This window comes from Mesoplodon mirus (assembly GCF_964341445.2).
Source record: "Mesoplodon mirus genome assembly, chromosome: 15".
Lineage (NCBI taxonomy): Eukaryota > Metazoa > Chordata > Mammalia > Artiodactyla > Ziphiidae > Mesoplodon > Mesoplodon mirus.
In genome coordinates, this window is record NC_138991.1 from 29285184 (window position 1) to 29301047 (window position 15864).

General features: G+C 55.9%; 3 protein-coding genes across 3 annotated transcripts; 2 read left to right on the forward strand and 1 right to left on the reverse strand.

Moving 5' to 3' along the window:
• Positions 1–1386: 1386 nt before the first annotated feature.
• On the reverse strand, positions 1387–7480 carry CPXM1 (carboxypeptidase X, M14 family member 1; the record flags this gene model as incomplete). Its single annotated transcript, XM_082643501.1, has 14 exons — positions 1387–1625; positions 1727–1829; positions 2483–2622; positions 2799–3096; positions 3181–3360; positions 3448–3644; positions 3732–3855; positions 4182–4270; positions 4355–4505; positions 5114–5204; positions 5310–5449; positions 5557–5666; positions 5854–6015; positions 7309–7480. 14 exons carry the CDS (start codon positions 7478–7480, stop codon positions 1387–1389), a joined length of 2196 nt encoding a protein of 731 aa, XP_082499627.1.
• Positions 7481–13724: 6244 nt separating this feature from the next.
• On the forward strand, positions 13725–14313 carry LOC309816671 (uncharacterized protein C20orf141; the record flags this gene model as incomplete). The annotated part of the gene is given in 4 exon segments (XM_082644453.1): positions 13725–13806; positions 13809–13951; positions 13953–13990; positions 14076–14313. Coding segments are annotated over 4 exon segments (501 nt in total).
• Positions 14314–15074: 761 nt separating this feature from the next.
• TMEM239 (transmembrane protein 239) lies at positions 15075–15530 on the forward strand (the record flags this gene model as incomplete). Its single annotated transcript, XM_082644562.1, has 1 exon — positions 15075–15530. One exon carries the CDS (start codon positions 15075–15077, stop codon positions 15528–15530), a length of 456 nt encoding a protein of 151 aa, XP_082500688.1.
• Between the last annotated feature and the right edge of the window lie 334 nt (positions 15531–15864).

Below are 15864 nucleotides of genomic sequence, written 5' to 3' on the forward strand. Positions count from 1 at the left end.
AGCACAGGCTCCGGATGTGCAGGCTCAGTGGCCATGGCTCATGGGCCCAGCCGCTCAGCGGCATGTAGGATCTTCCCGGACCGGGGCACGAACCCGTTTCCCCTGCATCGGCAGGCGGACTCTCAACCACTGCGCCACCAGGGAAGCCCTGGACTTTTTTTAAGTTTCCCTAAAGGAATGTGTCTTGCTTATTACTGACATTTGGTATGTTTCATTCATTGGAATATTTCTTTTTTTAAAAAATTTATTTATTTTTGGCTGTGTTGGGTCTTCGTTGTTGCATGCGGGCTTTCTCTAGTTGTGTCCTCGGGCTTCTCATTGTGGTGGCTTCTCTTGTTGTGGAGCACGGGCTCCAGGAGTGCAGGCTTCAGTAGTTGTGGTGCATGGGCTCAGTAGCTGTGGCTTGCGGGCCCTAGAGCGCAGGCTCAGTAGTTGTAGCACCCGGGCCTAGCTGCTCTGCAGCATGTGGGATCTTCCCGGACCAGGGCTCAAACCCGTGTCCCATGCATTGGCAGGTGGACTCTCAACCGCTGCACCACCAGGGAAGCCCTCTTCCAACACCTTTATACCCAATGTCCAGCATTAAATTCCCCTCTTCTTGAAATACTTAGAGTGGGTTATTTTCCTGGCAAGATACTGACCGACACATAACTTCCCCTTCAGTCTGAAAGAAACGAGTAGAATGCTGTCATTTACCAACACTCTCCAAAATGGCTGGTGAAGCAAACCCAAATGCTCTCAGCTGTTCTATCTCTGGTTTTCTCCTTGGAGCTGTCCCTGTCCATGCCCCGACACCATACCCGCCTCCCACCTAAACTTCGAGAACCGTCATCTCTATTGCATCCTGACTGACCCACAGCACTGTATTTCACTCCCATGTGTACACCTCCCCGGTCTCTGCTCCCACAGCATCCAGCCTCCACCTTGGCACGCTTGTCCCCTCTCTTGACTGGGAGCCTCAGGAGGTTGATGGGCACTGTTTACCCTTGACTCCTTGCATGCTTGGCACTGAGCAGGTGCTTACAGAATGTTTCACAGCACCAAGTGGTGTCTGCCGCAGAAGTTGATGGGTTGAAGAGTTGCTCTGCCAAGCCCTGGTTCAGGAAGAACACAGGTGGGATCCTCTTCCCACACTATTTTTCCAGAAGTCAACTGATGAGTATGCAAGTGTGTGCAGAATAGGATCGGGGAAGCTGAGGCCTGGCCCAGGTGGAGGACCTGGGACATAGAGACCACAGGAAGATTGGCTTAGGTGTCAAATAGCTTTAATGAGCCTGAGCATCTTTCCCCCTACTTTGTCCCTCCCTCCCAACTCTCCGTGCCCCCTCCTTCAGTTCTGAACAGGTCCAGCCTGCCCAAGGCTCTGGGGCTCTTCAGCTAGAGGTGTTAATTCTGTCCCCTCAGCCGCTCTAGCCGCCTCCGAAGGTCCGGGGGCACCTTGGCCCCAGCTGCCAGCAGCTCTCGAAGTCTCTGTTTGGGAGTCTTGGTGAGGTGGAAATTGCAGGGCACAGGGCCCTCTTCAAAGGTGACCCGGCAGTTCCGAGTCGCTGCGTGGTAGCCCTCAGCACTGGCAGTCACCACATAGTCCCCTGGGGTCAGCAGGCGCCAATAATCCCCGCCCCATGCTGGGAGGAGTGAAAAGCAAGATCAGGGTCCGGTGGTCCTCAGCTTCTGACCCGGCTAAAGCCTCCCACACCTCCTCCCATCCCCTCCCCCACACACCCACCCGTTGTTACATCATGGTTAATCCCATCCACGGCAATGACAGCATCAGCAATCCCAACCTCCGTGTCCTTGTCCTTCACAACTCCGGCAATGCCCATACGCACCTGTGTGGCAAAAGGTTCTCAAAACCCCTTTCCTTCTGTGTGAAAATGTGGCCTTCAGTTCATTTTCTGGCTCTGTTCCCCACAAATTTGATAGAGGTGGTGCGTCTACTCTGTTCCTACGTGACAATCCTCTGGTGAAAATATCTCCTGATTGACAAACTGCATCTGGATTGGGAGAACTATAAATGCCTGGCAGGAGGGCATATCTATGGGCTTTCCCGAGTTGAGTGACTCTTGTTATTGGTCTTATGTTTTAGAACTCTTGGAAACTATACTTTCGGAGTCATTCCAAGGTACATGAGTTCTGTGAAAAGTGAAGTGTCTATGCCAGGGCATTTCCTGCATTTGCAAAATCGGACTCTTTTCTGAGAACAGCTCTGGGTCAGCTCTATGGACAATTGCCTGGACTGCTGTCAGGTCTATTCCCACCCGCTAACAATGTCTTACACCACCCCGCTGGCAAACCGTGATTCCTGTCCTGTATCCCTCCAAGTCAATATGATGCTGAGTGAGTGTGACCCATGGCACCTGTGAGTCAGAATGCTCAGCCTGACCTTAGGCTCAGCTCCCTATTGGGAGCTGCATCAACATGGAGAAGAGACCAGTCAGGAGTGACTCGGGCAGGCTGGGCACAGAGGGGATTCAGGTCCGACCTGTTCCAGGTAGGTGAGAAGGGCATCTTTGTTGTTCTCCCACTCCTGGGGCAGCTCGTTCTCGTGAGGGAACTTGTCACAGGACAGCTCCACAGTGACCTCAAAGCAGTTGGTGTGTAGGTAGCTGAAGTCATTCATGCCTAGGGGTACCGAAGACACTGGAGCCTAAAGGGGCGGGATGGGAGCCCTGCCCTCCTGGTGCCCTCCTCTGGGAGACACTTCCTGGTGACAGTTGACACCACTGGTTATGTGAGAGCAGACTGTCTTATTGGGCAGAGTTATGGGGACGGAGCTAACCCCACCCTTGGGCACATACTTCCAGGAACTGTGTGCCAGTCAGCCCCGTTGATGATGTTGCCATACAAGGAGAAGTCCTGGTAGTGGCAGGGTCGGCGATCTGGGTCCTGCATTGCCCCATTAGTGCCAGCATAGACAGTGCTGAGCCAGCGAAACACTGCCTCATCTGGGGTGGGCGTGAGTTCACGGGCAGCCCACGGAGTCCGAGTCATGTCGAAGGGGTAGGACACCACGAGCTCACCCCCGTGGAGGTTGGCACTTAGCACAAAAGGGATCCGCTCCATCCACTTGATCACTGCCCGCGTTTCAGGAGCCACCTGGACAAGGGCAGGCCAGGGGGGTGGGAGACAGAGACAAAGGCCCCTAGGGTGGCCCTCCACCACTGCCCCCAGAATACTCACAGTGGCATTGGGCAGGGTGTAGTAAGTAGGCAGTGGCAGGTGATGGTTGGGGACAGTGTCAGGCACCAGCCCATCATCCTCTGCTTCCCACAGTGGTGTGTTGAGGTCAGCAAAATTATGGTTAAGGTCAATGCCCTGATGGTTCCAGCGGCCCTCTGCCCAGCCCACCAGCTCCGAGCCCTGCCAGGGAAGAGGTTTGTTCAAGTCAAGCAGGCTCCGGGCACCACGACAGAAGGAGCAGGCTGGCCCTCGGGCCAAGTGGCCTACCCGGTGGAAGGCAGTCTCATAGCCGTCAGGGTTCATGGAGGGCAGCAGGTGAATGCGTGTCTCGGTGAGCAGCCGGGTCACCCGCGGGTCCCCTCTCAGGAACTCACGGCACAGGAACTGCATTAGGAGCAGGAGCAACTCCCGCCCCAGGGCCTCATTCCCATGCATGCCGGCCACGTAGCGCACCTCAGGCTCTCCTGGGAGCACACAGGTGCTTGCAACTGGCTCGTGCCCCTGCCCCTCCCCGCCGCTGTGCCCACCTCTCCCACCCCACCTGCCAGTACCCAGCTCATGCTCCCCAGGCTGGTCCGACATTTCCATCACATACAGCTTCAGGCCCTGGTGGCTCCTCCCGATGCTGTAGACGCGGGTGATGTTGGGGCATTGCTCGTTCACCTGCTTCATCAGCTGGGGGGCGGAGTGCACCTCCCATGGTGCAGGGCATGGGAGGATCAGACCCAGGGGTCAGACACATGTGGCCACGGAAGGACTTCAAAAGCTTGTGGTGGCCCATACAGATGGGGACACCACGGCACAGTACAGGAGTGGGCAGCAGCAGACCAGAAGGAAGGGTCAGAATAAGGGAGGTGCCATAACAAGGGAAATTGGGGCAGTTTAGGGGTCAACAGGAGGGTGAGATGAGGGAGGACATGAGGGCAATCACAGCCAGTTATGCCCTGGTAGGCGGGGGACCTGAGGTGGGCAGAAACTCCCTCCTGGGTCATAGGGGTTACCTTCCTCATGGCTTTATAATCATGATGCCGGAAGTCCAGTGTGTCGGAGGATCCCAGCACAGGGACCTCAGGGAATAGACCATTAGGATCTGGTAGAGGATGAGTTCCCAATAAAGGGGGAGTTCCCAGTGGAGGGTGCGCCCCGCCCATCCAACCCTTGTCTTACAGCCCACCTGAGACCGGGCAGGCCAGGATCTCTGCCCGGAGACAGGATGCACCTCCCTGGAGCCAGGTCTGGGGCAGCAGGCGAATGAAACGGGCCACCTGTGGCTCAGGCAGGAGGTTCAACACTGGTGTCTCTGGGTCCGAATTGGCAGGAAATACCTGGGGGCATCAAGTCCTTTGTAAGGGTGGCTTGAACCCCAGCAGCCTGGCAGAGGGCCCAGGGAAGGAGCTCAGGCCGCTGAGCTCACTGAAAAATCCACCCCCGTAGGCTCAGCTGGAGACTTGCCCACTGTGTCAAACACAGACCGCTGCCCACAGCCTTTGCCAGCAGGCAGCCCTAGGCGGCCACGCTTTCCATTTTGGTCACAGCTCATTAGACCAATATGGCCATGTGATTCAGGAGCAGCCAATCCTGGAGCTGGCTAGGACCCCACACTGTAGCCTGGGGTAAAAAGGGGTCATTGAGATGGGGAAGCCAGAGGTATGAGGAGGTGAGAAGTGATGCAAGGACCAGGGGCCCATCACCAGAAAGCGTGTTCCAGCAGGAGGCTGTGGCATGGAGGAAGTGTTTGGGGAGGATACAGGCATGATCCAAGGCTGTCTGCTGGGTGCCACCCATCCTGACAACAACCCCCTTTCTCCTGGGATACCCAAGTGGACACCTGTTCCTTGTCCTCGGAGGAGCCCCAGCCCAGCCCAGCACCCTACAGTGGGCCAGGAGCCCAACTCCCAGCATAGAGGGCCCCAGCCACCATGGGACTTCTCACCGCGTCCATCCCACTGCTGCGATTCTTACTCCCCCACCAGGCAAGACTGTCATTGCTGAACTGGACCTTGTATGATGTGACCCAGTCATACCTGGCAGGAAAGATGGGTAGAGATCATGGGTGGCTCCCAGGACTCCCACCCCAGTCCTCCTGAGTCTGCCCATGACTTCCCTGGTCTGGAGATATCCTGCCTCACCTCCAGATGGAGTTCCTGCCCTGTGTGATAATGCCTGAGAAGCGGGTGGGGTGCCTAGCATCCACCTGAAGCCATGGCTCGGCATCCTGCTGCTCGGCACACCAGGCCCCATCAAAAAGATCACCATCCTCCAGGCCTGACTGTGGGAACAGGACATAGTAATCAGAACCAGGTAGGCAGTATGGGGTAAGCCTTAACCGAAGGTGGGAGGGGCAAGTAAGGAGGTCCTAGGGGTTGCCTTGCTAACCTGGATGTTGAGCCGTCCTCGGTGTGGTCCAAGACCAAAGGACTGGCTGCTAGATGCATCGAGCTGGTTATCTGAAACTCGCAGGGACTCCAGGCCCAAAGGGGGACAGTCTGGGACAGGGACAAAGCAGTAAAATGGGACCAGAGAAAGAGTGGTCAGGGCACGTAGGAAGCTGAGCCTAAGCTTGCCAGTGTGTTGGACAGGCTCGGGGCATGTCTATGCCCAGGAGACCAAGAGCTACATTAGTTTGTGCCCCAGAGACTGCAAGTCTGGGCAGGGCCCCTGGAACGGTGGTACCTGGTTCTTGCTTCTCGGGGAGGTCAAGGGTCCTTGCAGGGCTGGTGGTCACTGAAGCCCTGGCAGTCGCCGGGGGTCTGGGGGGAGTTAGCTTCTTTCGCTTCTTCATGATGATCTTTTTCTTCTTGATGACTCGAATCCGGACATGCTGTCCTGAGGTCCCTGGGGACCAAGGAGGCCGAGCACCAGGGAGGGAAAGGATGACACGAAACCCCAGATGGAGAGGTCTGCCAGCCCAAGAAAGCCTGCAAGTCCACAACAGGCCCCACCACACATCTCCAAGAACCTTGGCATGGACTTAAAGGCCCGCAGGCTGACCCCCAACCTACCTCTCCATCCACTTCCTTGATTCCTTCTCCCCTCTGACGGCTTGGCCCTCACCAATAGAAAGCTACACTGCCACTAGGAACTATCTGCTTACTCCAAAGAGCTGAATTTGGTTCTTTAACTCCTTCTTTGCCCGGCTGTCCCCTTCCCTGTCATCCACCACCTTTGATTTTATTGCCTAATTCCCATTCTTCCTTTGCATCTCAGCCCAGATACACTTCAAGGAGCCTTCCTTAGCTCCAGACTCGGTCTCATGCCCCAAAGCCTCTGTACCACCTCCATCATTATGTTTGCCGTCTGAGCTGAGATGTCCTGTCCTCAAATCCATGTCTTCCCGGGTGCTCAGGCTTTCCAGAGCTGGACCCCTGCCCTGCCTGCCCTTCAGTACAAAGCACTCATTGCACAGGGCAGGTGCCACTAGTTCCCCACCCAGCCTAGCTCCACAGATGCCCCTAGAGCATGCTGTACATTTTTGTGTTAGGTGCCCGGTGCCTTTGCACAGACTGTTTCCTTCTTGGCTGCCCTCCTCTTCAGCTCTTCCCAATTCAGAGATACCTTCAGGACCAGTTCCACTTGCCTCTCCCAAGAAGCCCTCCTAGGCTGCCAATCCCCTTGCTTTCCTCCTCTCTTACTCCCGCATCCGAAAAGGTGGGAAGTCAGGCGGCCTTCCCCGTCCCTTCCCCAGGCAGCGCCGCGCTCCTCCTGGCAGAGCGCTCTTCCCTTCCTCGGTTCTTTCCTTCCAGCGCCTGCCCTCAAGCTCTTCCTCACAGTCTTGCTCTGCACCCTCCTCCTTTGTCTGCACCTCTTTCTCCCCTTCTCCTGGCTCTGGCCTCAGTTTCCTCATCTGTGAAAAGGGAAAGTCTGGGGCTGGAAGAGGCAGTATCCCACTGGCTCCTGTCCCAGGACTGTTGAGTTGGTTTGGCAGGGAACTGGGGCTGCTGACTCAGCAGCCATTGTACTGGGCAGGGAGTGTGTGTGCGTGGGGAAGGGTCGCCACACAGGCGCTGGGCACGGAGTGTGGCGTGTGTGGGGTGTGTGTGCGCGTGCTGGGGAGGGGTCGCCACACGGGAGGCGGAGGAGTGGGACAACCGGCCCGCGGAAGAAGCGGGCCGTGGGTCGGAAGCTCACCGTTCTTGTTCCCTGCGGACAGCTCTGCCTGGCTGCTACGCGGGGCCGGGGTCGAGACCGGGGCCTCGGTGGTCGCGGGCGACGCCAGGCCCAGCGCCGAGGCGCCGGACGCCCCCAGATTCACCCCGACGGCAGGCGCGAAAGTGGCCAAGGCGAGCAGGAGACCCCACATGGCGGGGTCCAAAGCGAGTACACGCGCTGGGCCCGCGATGGCCGGTGGGTTCGCCTCTTCCTGCTGGGGCTCGGGAGCCCCCCGCCCCTTCCTGCCGCCGCCGCACGCCCCCTGCGGCCTTCGACACGCCCACAGCCCGCTAGTTGGCCTCGGACCCAGGAGCCGAGGGGTGGGCAGCTGAGGGGAGAGGAAGGAAGGGGCGGGGAGGGGCCAGGGCTGCAGCCCAGGGTCTCCGCACCCGCCGACCCTCCCCCTCCCTCTCTGCCCCGCGCCCCAACCCCCCGCACGTAACTCACCCGCCTCTCTCGGCAAAGACCCTGCACCCTGGATTCCACGCGATCCTGTGCGCCCGTCCACAGTGGGCACTTACTGTGTACCATGCCCCGTGCCAGGCGCTTTACCCGTGCCCTCTCAGACAAATCTCATCTTACAAACTGGTAAACTGAGGCTCAGGGCGGCTAATTGACTTAGCCTAGGTAGTGAAGCCGAGAACTCTGGGGAGGAAACTACAACCCGAGAGGGAAATCTATCCAGTCAGAATCCCCTGCCAGGACGGGTGGGACGGACAGAAGGGTGAGAGGAAACTGAGGCGGCGGCTGGGGTACGGGGTGGGGGAGGGCTGGCTCTCCAGGAATCCTTCTGAAGGACACCCAAGGGACCCAGCTAGAGGCGGTGCTTCCCACCCCCCCACCGCGGCGCCCCGCCTCTCCTCTCTCTTCCTTTCCCCAGCCTCCCGTCCTTCGCTCACCCGGCTGCCACGTTCCGGGGTTACATAATCCGAGGAGGCGTCCGAGCCTATGCCCAGCGGGCTGGGGCAGGGGGTGGAGGGCGAGGCTGATGCATGTCCTGCCCTCCCCCGCCTCACTCTCCTCTGGGAGCCGGCAGCCCTGGGTCTGTGTCTTCGGGACCACCTCCGACCCCGGGATTCCAGAGCGCAGGACCCTCCCCATCCCCCTCCGAGGTCCCCTTTGGCTCCCCCACGCCAGGGTCGCCTCCCCAGAAGGAAGGCATTCGTTCACTGTGCGCCTCTGGCCGGTGCTTTGCCCTTGCAAGGATCCCGCCAGGAAGACACTGCCATCCCCAAGTAAGAAGAGATGCCCAGAGGTGGCCGGGAATCCTCCGGAGTGCGCGGGACCCCTGAGCAAATGTTTTCTGCAAGGTCACTACCCATGTGAACAATTTGAATTACCCTAAATCAGCGTGTCAGCACCAATCTCGTCGGATCTCTCAAAAGAAGATCCTGGAACTGAGACCCACCCCCAGTAAGAACGATCTCATAGACTCGAGTCCCGGAGCTCCTCAAGGCATTTGGTCCACCCCATGCGCTCTGGGTAGAGAACCCCCGAAAGGGAGTAACTGGGACAGGGCCCCCGCGGGTTCTGCTCCCGCCTTAGAGCGCCCTGCCTGGACACCACTGCCGGGTCCCAGTCACCAGAGGAGGATCTAGAAAAATTCAAGGAAGGCGTGCCGAAGCGGAGGGTCCCCGAAGCGCCGGGCCGAGTCAGCGGCAGAAAGACGGTACTGCGGCCCCAGGCTTCGCAGAGGTGGGAGGCAGGGAGAGGCTCTGTGGAGCTAGAAGCGGGTCTGTACAAGTCCTGAGGACTGCTCCATCTCCCGCCAAAACCCAGTCTGCCCACTTCCCTGGCCCCACCCTCATCCAAGTTTCACAGAGTGGTGCGAGAGGGTCGGGGCAGAACCTGGCTAAGACAGGTCAGCCCCCTGAGACTCCCACCTCCTCCAAGCCCTTCCCTACACGGCAGCCAAATTGTCCTAGTGGGTTCACCTTCCAGGCTATTCCTGAAAATGTTCTTCCCCACCCACACCTTTCCCACCTCATCTCCCTGTGTTCTCTTCCTGGCTCATATCTCTCCAGCCACACAGGCATTCTAGCTGTTCCTCCAATGCACCAGCCCCATCCAGCCTCAGGGCCTTTGCACTGGTTCACCAAGTTTGCATCCTATCACTCAGATGGCCTTTCAATGCTACTTACTTCCCTGACCATTCCTACAAAAGTAAACTCCAGCCTCCACACGTACTATATCCTCTCACTCTTGTTTTGTTATTGATTCAAGGTACTCAACCCTCTCTGAATATATCTTGTGTTATTTATTATGTGTTCTTTGTCTGGGTCCCCACTCCCACCCAGCAGAAGGTAAGCAACCCCACAAGAGCCTTTTGCACCCAAATGTTCACAGCTGTACCTCAGGGCCTAGAACAGTGCTTGGTCTCTAGTTAGTGCTCAAAAAGTATGTGTATAATATGTTCAAGGTTAGAGGGAACCCAGCAGGGCTGGAGGGAAGCTGGCCTCCTCAACAGTGCCAGGTTTTACAGGAGAGGAGTTGGCCAGCAATGAACTGGGAGACCTGCCCCCAAAGAGACTGGTGGGACGGGGCATGCTGGCCATCTCCCACCGATCTCCCACCTTCTCATGCCCCTTCTAACTTGCTCATCCCTTCTGTTCTCCCTGCTCAGCTGCTGCCTTTGACCCTTGCCATTTGGTTGCCTAGAGCTGCAAAGGCATCAAATCCGGAAGCAGGGTCTAGAGGTGGCGGCTTCCAGGGTGCAGGTACTTGCACAGCCAGATCTCTAGCCCTGGGAGCCAGGTGGAGGCTTTTTCGTGGCCTCCCGAGAGCAAGGATATGTTGCAAATCACAAATGAGCAAGACTGAGCTGGACTGGGTGGAGATACCTGCCCCAAAGAGATTTTGGCTTAAGGGATGGTCTGGGACTCTCCTGGCTACTCCCCAGTGTGGTCAGGTGGCTGGAGGCGGAGATGATAGATGACTTTGGTGCCACACAGGCTTAATGTCACATCCCACTTCTGCTGTTCATTTTGTTTGCGTATCCTTGGACGGTAATTTTACCTCTCTGAGCCTCTGTTTTCTCATCTGTAAAATGGGAACAATAATATCTTCCTCTTTGGGTTGCTGTGAAGTGAGATAATATGTGGTTCCTGGGGGACACTACCAGATGAATTAAAGGTAGGGAAACAGCTTAACACAGTCCTCTTGCTCCCACATACGTAGATGGAATAAAACATTATCAAGAGAAGAGAGGAGGCTATGCGTCAGGCTGTAAATTGAGAAGTAGGCAAATCTGCTGCCTCTCTGTGCCTCCTAATCTCCTGTCCCTGGTACTCACTCCCCACTAAGTGCTCTCTGTATGATGCAGGTGAGCTTTGATGGGGACTCCTGTGGCACCTAGATGCATCTCCCCACGTGCCCATCCCCCCTCACCACTACCTCCTCCAGCTATCTCTCTTTTGTACATCAATGTCTTCTAGAGCCTTACTCCTCAAAGTGTGGCCGAGGACCAACAGCATCAGCATCCCCTGGGAGCTTGTTAGAAATGTTGAATCCCTGCCGAGACCTACTATATCAGAATCTGCATTTTAAAAAGATCCCCAGAGGATTTAACTCCAGCGGATTCAGGTGGGCTGAGAAGCACCAGATGGAGGTTTAGAGCAACTCCACCTAAAATGCATGAGATTCACAGCTTTCTGAGTTTGATGGTGTTTGATGCTGTTACTGGAAATTTTATCTTAAGCCATAAGAGGACATCCACGTAACATTAGGAAATTGGTATTTCATTCATCCTGGGAGGGTATATTCCTGATCTCCACCAAAGGAGCCTATATTGATTTGCTAAATGTTTTAAACAAAATCATTTTAATCAAAATACTACAGAGTATAATTTTTAAGACCTTTTAAATTTATTTATTTATTTATTTATTTATTTATTTTGGCTGCACCAGGTCTTAGTTGAGGCACACAGGATCTCCCGTTGCGGCATGCAGACTTCTTAGTTGCAGCATGTGGAGTCTTAGTTGTGGCATGCATGCAGGATCTAGTTCCCCAATCAGGGATCGAACCTGGGCCCCCTGCATTGGGAGTGTGGAGTCTTACTCACTGGACCACCAGGGAAGTCCATGCAGAATATAATTTTAAAGGTAAATCACATATAGGTCTGTAACAGAAGATTCTTCTCTATGCTTCTCTATTCTCAAGTCAACCACTTTTAGTTCTGTTTGTTATTCCTTCTTGTATTTACCTTTATGCTTCTATTGCCATTTCTTGGATTTTTATGTTTAGATGTTATCTGTGGATTTCCCGCTATGGAATTAAGGATTTAGCTTTCCTACCACCCCTCCCCCCAACATACACCAAAATACACATACACGTTTCCTCCTGCCATCCTCCCAAAAGAACTAAATCACTGGAGTCAATATTCAGTGCTCATATTATGACCATGTAAAGATTATTTTTCAACTTTTTTTGTTCCCTGGAGTTAGCAATTACTTTGTTTTATCATTTGCTTGGTTTTCAAGGCACTAGTTGCTAATTCAATCCCAAAGGTTCCAACAGAACTAAACATTTTGCATATGTCTAAAAACAGCAGATAGGGACTTCCCTGGTGGCGCAGTGGTTAAGAATCCACCTGCCAGTGCAGGGGACGCGGGTTCGAGCCCTGGTCTAGGAGGATCCCACATGCTGCAGAGTAGCTGAGCCCGCGTGCCACAACTACTGAAGCCCGCGTGCCTAGAGCCCGTGGTTTGCAACAGGAGAAGCCACTGCAATGAAAAGCCCTCATACAGCAACGAAGACCCAATGTAGCCAAAAATAAATAAATTTAAAAACAAACAAACAAACAAAAACAGCAGATAATCAGTTTCATTTTCTTCTGGAGACATCCCTTCTGGAGCATCTATCTTTTGATTCCAGGCTGGGTTGCTTGCTTTCTTTACCTGGAAACATAGCTGACGTCCCAGGTCTTTCTCATCACCACTCTCCTGTGTTTAGCCTCACTTCTTTCTTAGTTTAGTTCCTTATTTTTCTGAAGCACATGCTCCAGTAGCTTCCTAAGAAAGAGTGTATGCAAGGTCAAGTTTTTGAAACCTTGTTTGGCTTAAAATGTCTTTATTCTATCCTCATACTTGATAATCGTTTGGACAGATATGTTACTAGGTTGTAAATCATTTTCTCTCAGAATTTTGTGGGCATTGCTTTATTGCTCTGGGAAGACTCAGAAAAAGGCAATCAATGAATGGTCCCAAGGGCTGGTGGCATTGGCTCTATGGCTGTCGAGCTCATCACCACCAAAGATGTCAAGGTCACTAGGCTTGAATCTTTGAACAGAATCCCCTGGAGGCAGATACGCAGCCGGACCCTTGCGCTGTCTCCTCCTCTCCTAGGGCCTGTATGGTCACTGTCCCCCTACCCCTTCCTCCATCAGTTTTCCTTCGAAGTATGATATGTGAACAAGGATTAAGTTCTCTCAGTTATGACCCATTTCCACTCTTGCCTCTCAAGTCACTAAACTGAACCTCTGTAGCCATTTACAGATTATTAGTGGAGATAGGTTTCTTTTCCAGGTGACCAATCCCTTCATACATGTTCATTTTCCTTAATTTCATTCTTGGAGGGTAACCTTAACCTCCAATTTTGGGGTTACTATGTTGTAGCCCTCTTACAGTCACATTCTCTGTGCCATTTCTGGAATGCCAGTATCCAGAACACCTCCCACAAACAGCAATGCTTCAAACAACTAAACAGCCCCTTCCTACCCCACCCCCATTTAGTAGGTCATGTGGGAGCCGTGCCCCAGAAAGCCTCTGGTTGCTTCCTGGCAGAGTCTATCTCTGCATTCCAGGACTGCAGTTCTGAAAAATCCCCCACAAGAGCCCACAGGCCTCACCCTACTTTCAGGGGAGAGAGCTGGGGACAGACAGATTCAGTGACTTGCCCCTGGACACCCAGCCCCGGGAACCCTCCAGACAAAGCAGCCCTTCCTCTCGTGGTAAGCTGCCCAGGTGGTGATGGGGTTATAATGCCTTCCTGGCAACCCAAATCCCCACCCAAGGGCCCTAGGGCGGAGAATTAGCAAAGACAAGAGGATTAGTCTTAGCTCTCAAAAGTCAGACCTCCCTTTGGCTAAACTCTGCCTAAGCCACCCACTACTTATGAGGCCAGAGCCACAATTAGCCTGCTCCTTACCCCAGGTCCCCACCTGGCAGTAGGTCACAATGCTCCAGCCGCCCAACCCACCAGAATGGCTGACTGAAGTGGGAGGGGGTGAGGAGGGTTTGGTGGGTGGGTGCGTGGGGAGGGGGAGATTTCTCAGGAGCCCAGCTCCCCACTGCCTGAGCTCACCCTTGAGTGTCTGCCAGGGCCCCACCCCCTCCCATGGGCCTCCCCCCCATACTCCTTCCCAGCTCTGGTCCTTCCTGTAACCTCCACCTCCCTCCATGACCCGCCTCTGCTTACCCAGGCCCGAAGCCCTTGCTTATCCTGTCCCAGTCCCTTCCAGGGGCGTGGGTGCTGGGGAGGGATCGGTAGCCCAGTGGGTCCATGTGTGTCCCCCTGGGGCCCTAGCCAGGCCCAGGTCCTGGACAGTGTCCTAGGGCTAGGGGTACTGGGGCTGACAATCCGGGCAGTCTTTTCCACAGCTGGCCCAGCCTCGCCGCTGCTGCTACTTACTGGTCAGCTTCCTGGCCTTTGACCTGTTCCACCGGTAAGTAGACAGCAGCCTGGCAGGTTGGGCAGGTGAGCAAGGGGTCAACCTCCCAAAGCCCAGCTGCCACCCTTTCTCTCCACAGGCCTGCAGGTCCCACCTGGCCACAGCACACACATCTCACAGGGGGCCAGAGTCAGGGGGCCGGCGAGGGTCCAGGTCAGCAGGAGGCTCCACTCCTGCCCACGGTGGCAGTCACAGGACGACTCAGCCTCCAGGAGGCTCTGCTGCTGCTGCTCGTGGGCCTGGGGCTACTCCTGGGAGCCTGTGGCATGCCCTTGCCCCTGCTTGCCCTGGCTTTCTGGCTCCATCCTTGGGCCTGAATGCCCTCCGGAAATACACTGACCATGCTGCTTCCTCAGGCCTCTTTTCCTCCACCCTGGTCTGGGAAGGTAGGAGGATACTCCTTTATCCCCCAGCCTGCACCACCTTGGGGGACCTCTGAGGTCTCCCCACAATGTGGACAGTAGATACCTAGGTCTGAGTCCGAGGGCATCAGTAAAAAGTGAGATAAGGGACAGGGAGCCCAGTGCAGGGAATGGGAGCCACCTCAGAACCTCTAGGTTAGGGGTCGCTATTCTGGCCTCCACTGTGGTTCTAGAGAAGGAGGGTCCAGAGAGAAAGAACTACAAGAGAGTGGAGTGCGACTGGATATCGGCCAGCAGGGAAGGGAGGGATCCAGAGAGGTCTTTCCACAAGAAAACATGAGAAGCTACATCTGTGGGCTCACCAGACTCCCCTGCCAGCCCAGAGGGTCCATGAAAGAGGCTCAGGTAAGCCTCATACCCTGCAGTGTTTCCTCTCTTGGCTGGACCCCCCCACCCCAGCCCAGGTCACAATGCGGCTCCTTTGGGAGGGGTGGGGGCAGTGAGAGTGGGGGCTCAACTCTGGCTGGGCGCTGCAGGAAGCAACATGACCTAGGTGGCTCTGCCCAGAGGTAAGACCCATGCCCCAGCTCAAAGCCCCACCACACCCATGCTGGTACCCTCCTGACCCCTGCGCTCTCACCCACCCGGAGGTGCCAGGCATCTCCAGGGCTGCTCCTGCAGCTGGCGTGGCCCTCTCCCCAGGTGCACCAGCGGCGATGCAGCAGCCGCGAGCGGAGACACATGCCATCGGGGCTGGCGAGGGGCCACAGCGTGCGGTGCCCTGGTCGGCCTGGGTCACGCGGGAGGGCTGGGTGCGCTGGTGCGTGTGCCACGTGCCCCCGAGCTGGACCCAGTGGTGGACCACATCAGGCTGGCGACAACCGCTGCAGCATGTGCTGTGGGGTCTAGAGGGGATCCTCTGCCTGCTGCTGGTGCTGATGCTGTGCCACACGCTCTTCACCACTGGCTCCCACCTGCTGAGCTCCTCGTGGCCCGTGGCAGCTGCAGCGTGGCTCCATCTGCTGCCGGCTGTCCTGCTGCTGGTGCTCAGTGCCCGCCCTACCCTGCTTTTCATGGCCTCCTTCCTGCTGCTTTTCTCCATACTGCTGAGCCTCGTGGGCCTCCTCACCTCCATGTCTCACCCAAGCCATGCTCAGGACTTGGACCAATAGAAGGGCAACCCCATCCTGCTGCTTGTGTCTGTTGAGCCCTGGCCTAGGGCCTGAAGCCCAGGGGAGAGGGAGGGCAGTTGGGACCAGGGCCTTCCTACCTCAGCAGGCCCCAGACCTTCAGTCCCTAGTTGGGACTGGTCAGGGCATGCATGATGTTGTTGGAACTGGCAGGGTAGACTGGCCTGACCTCTGGGCACCTCCCTCAAGCTGATGCTGCAGGTACTTGGGGTCGGGGGGCAGGGACTTTGAGAAGAGACGTTAGGGCAGAAGGCTTAGCCAGGGGCAGAGCTTGACCAAGCCATCAAGAGCTCCCACATGCATGTGGTGACACCAC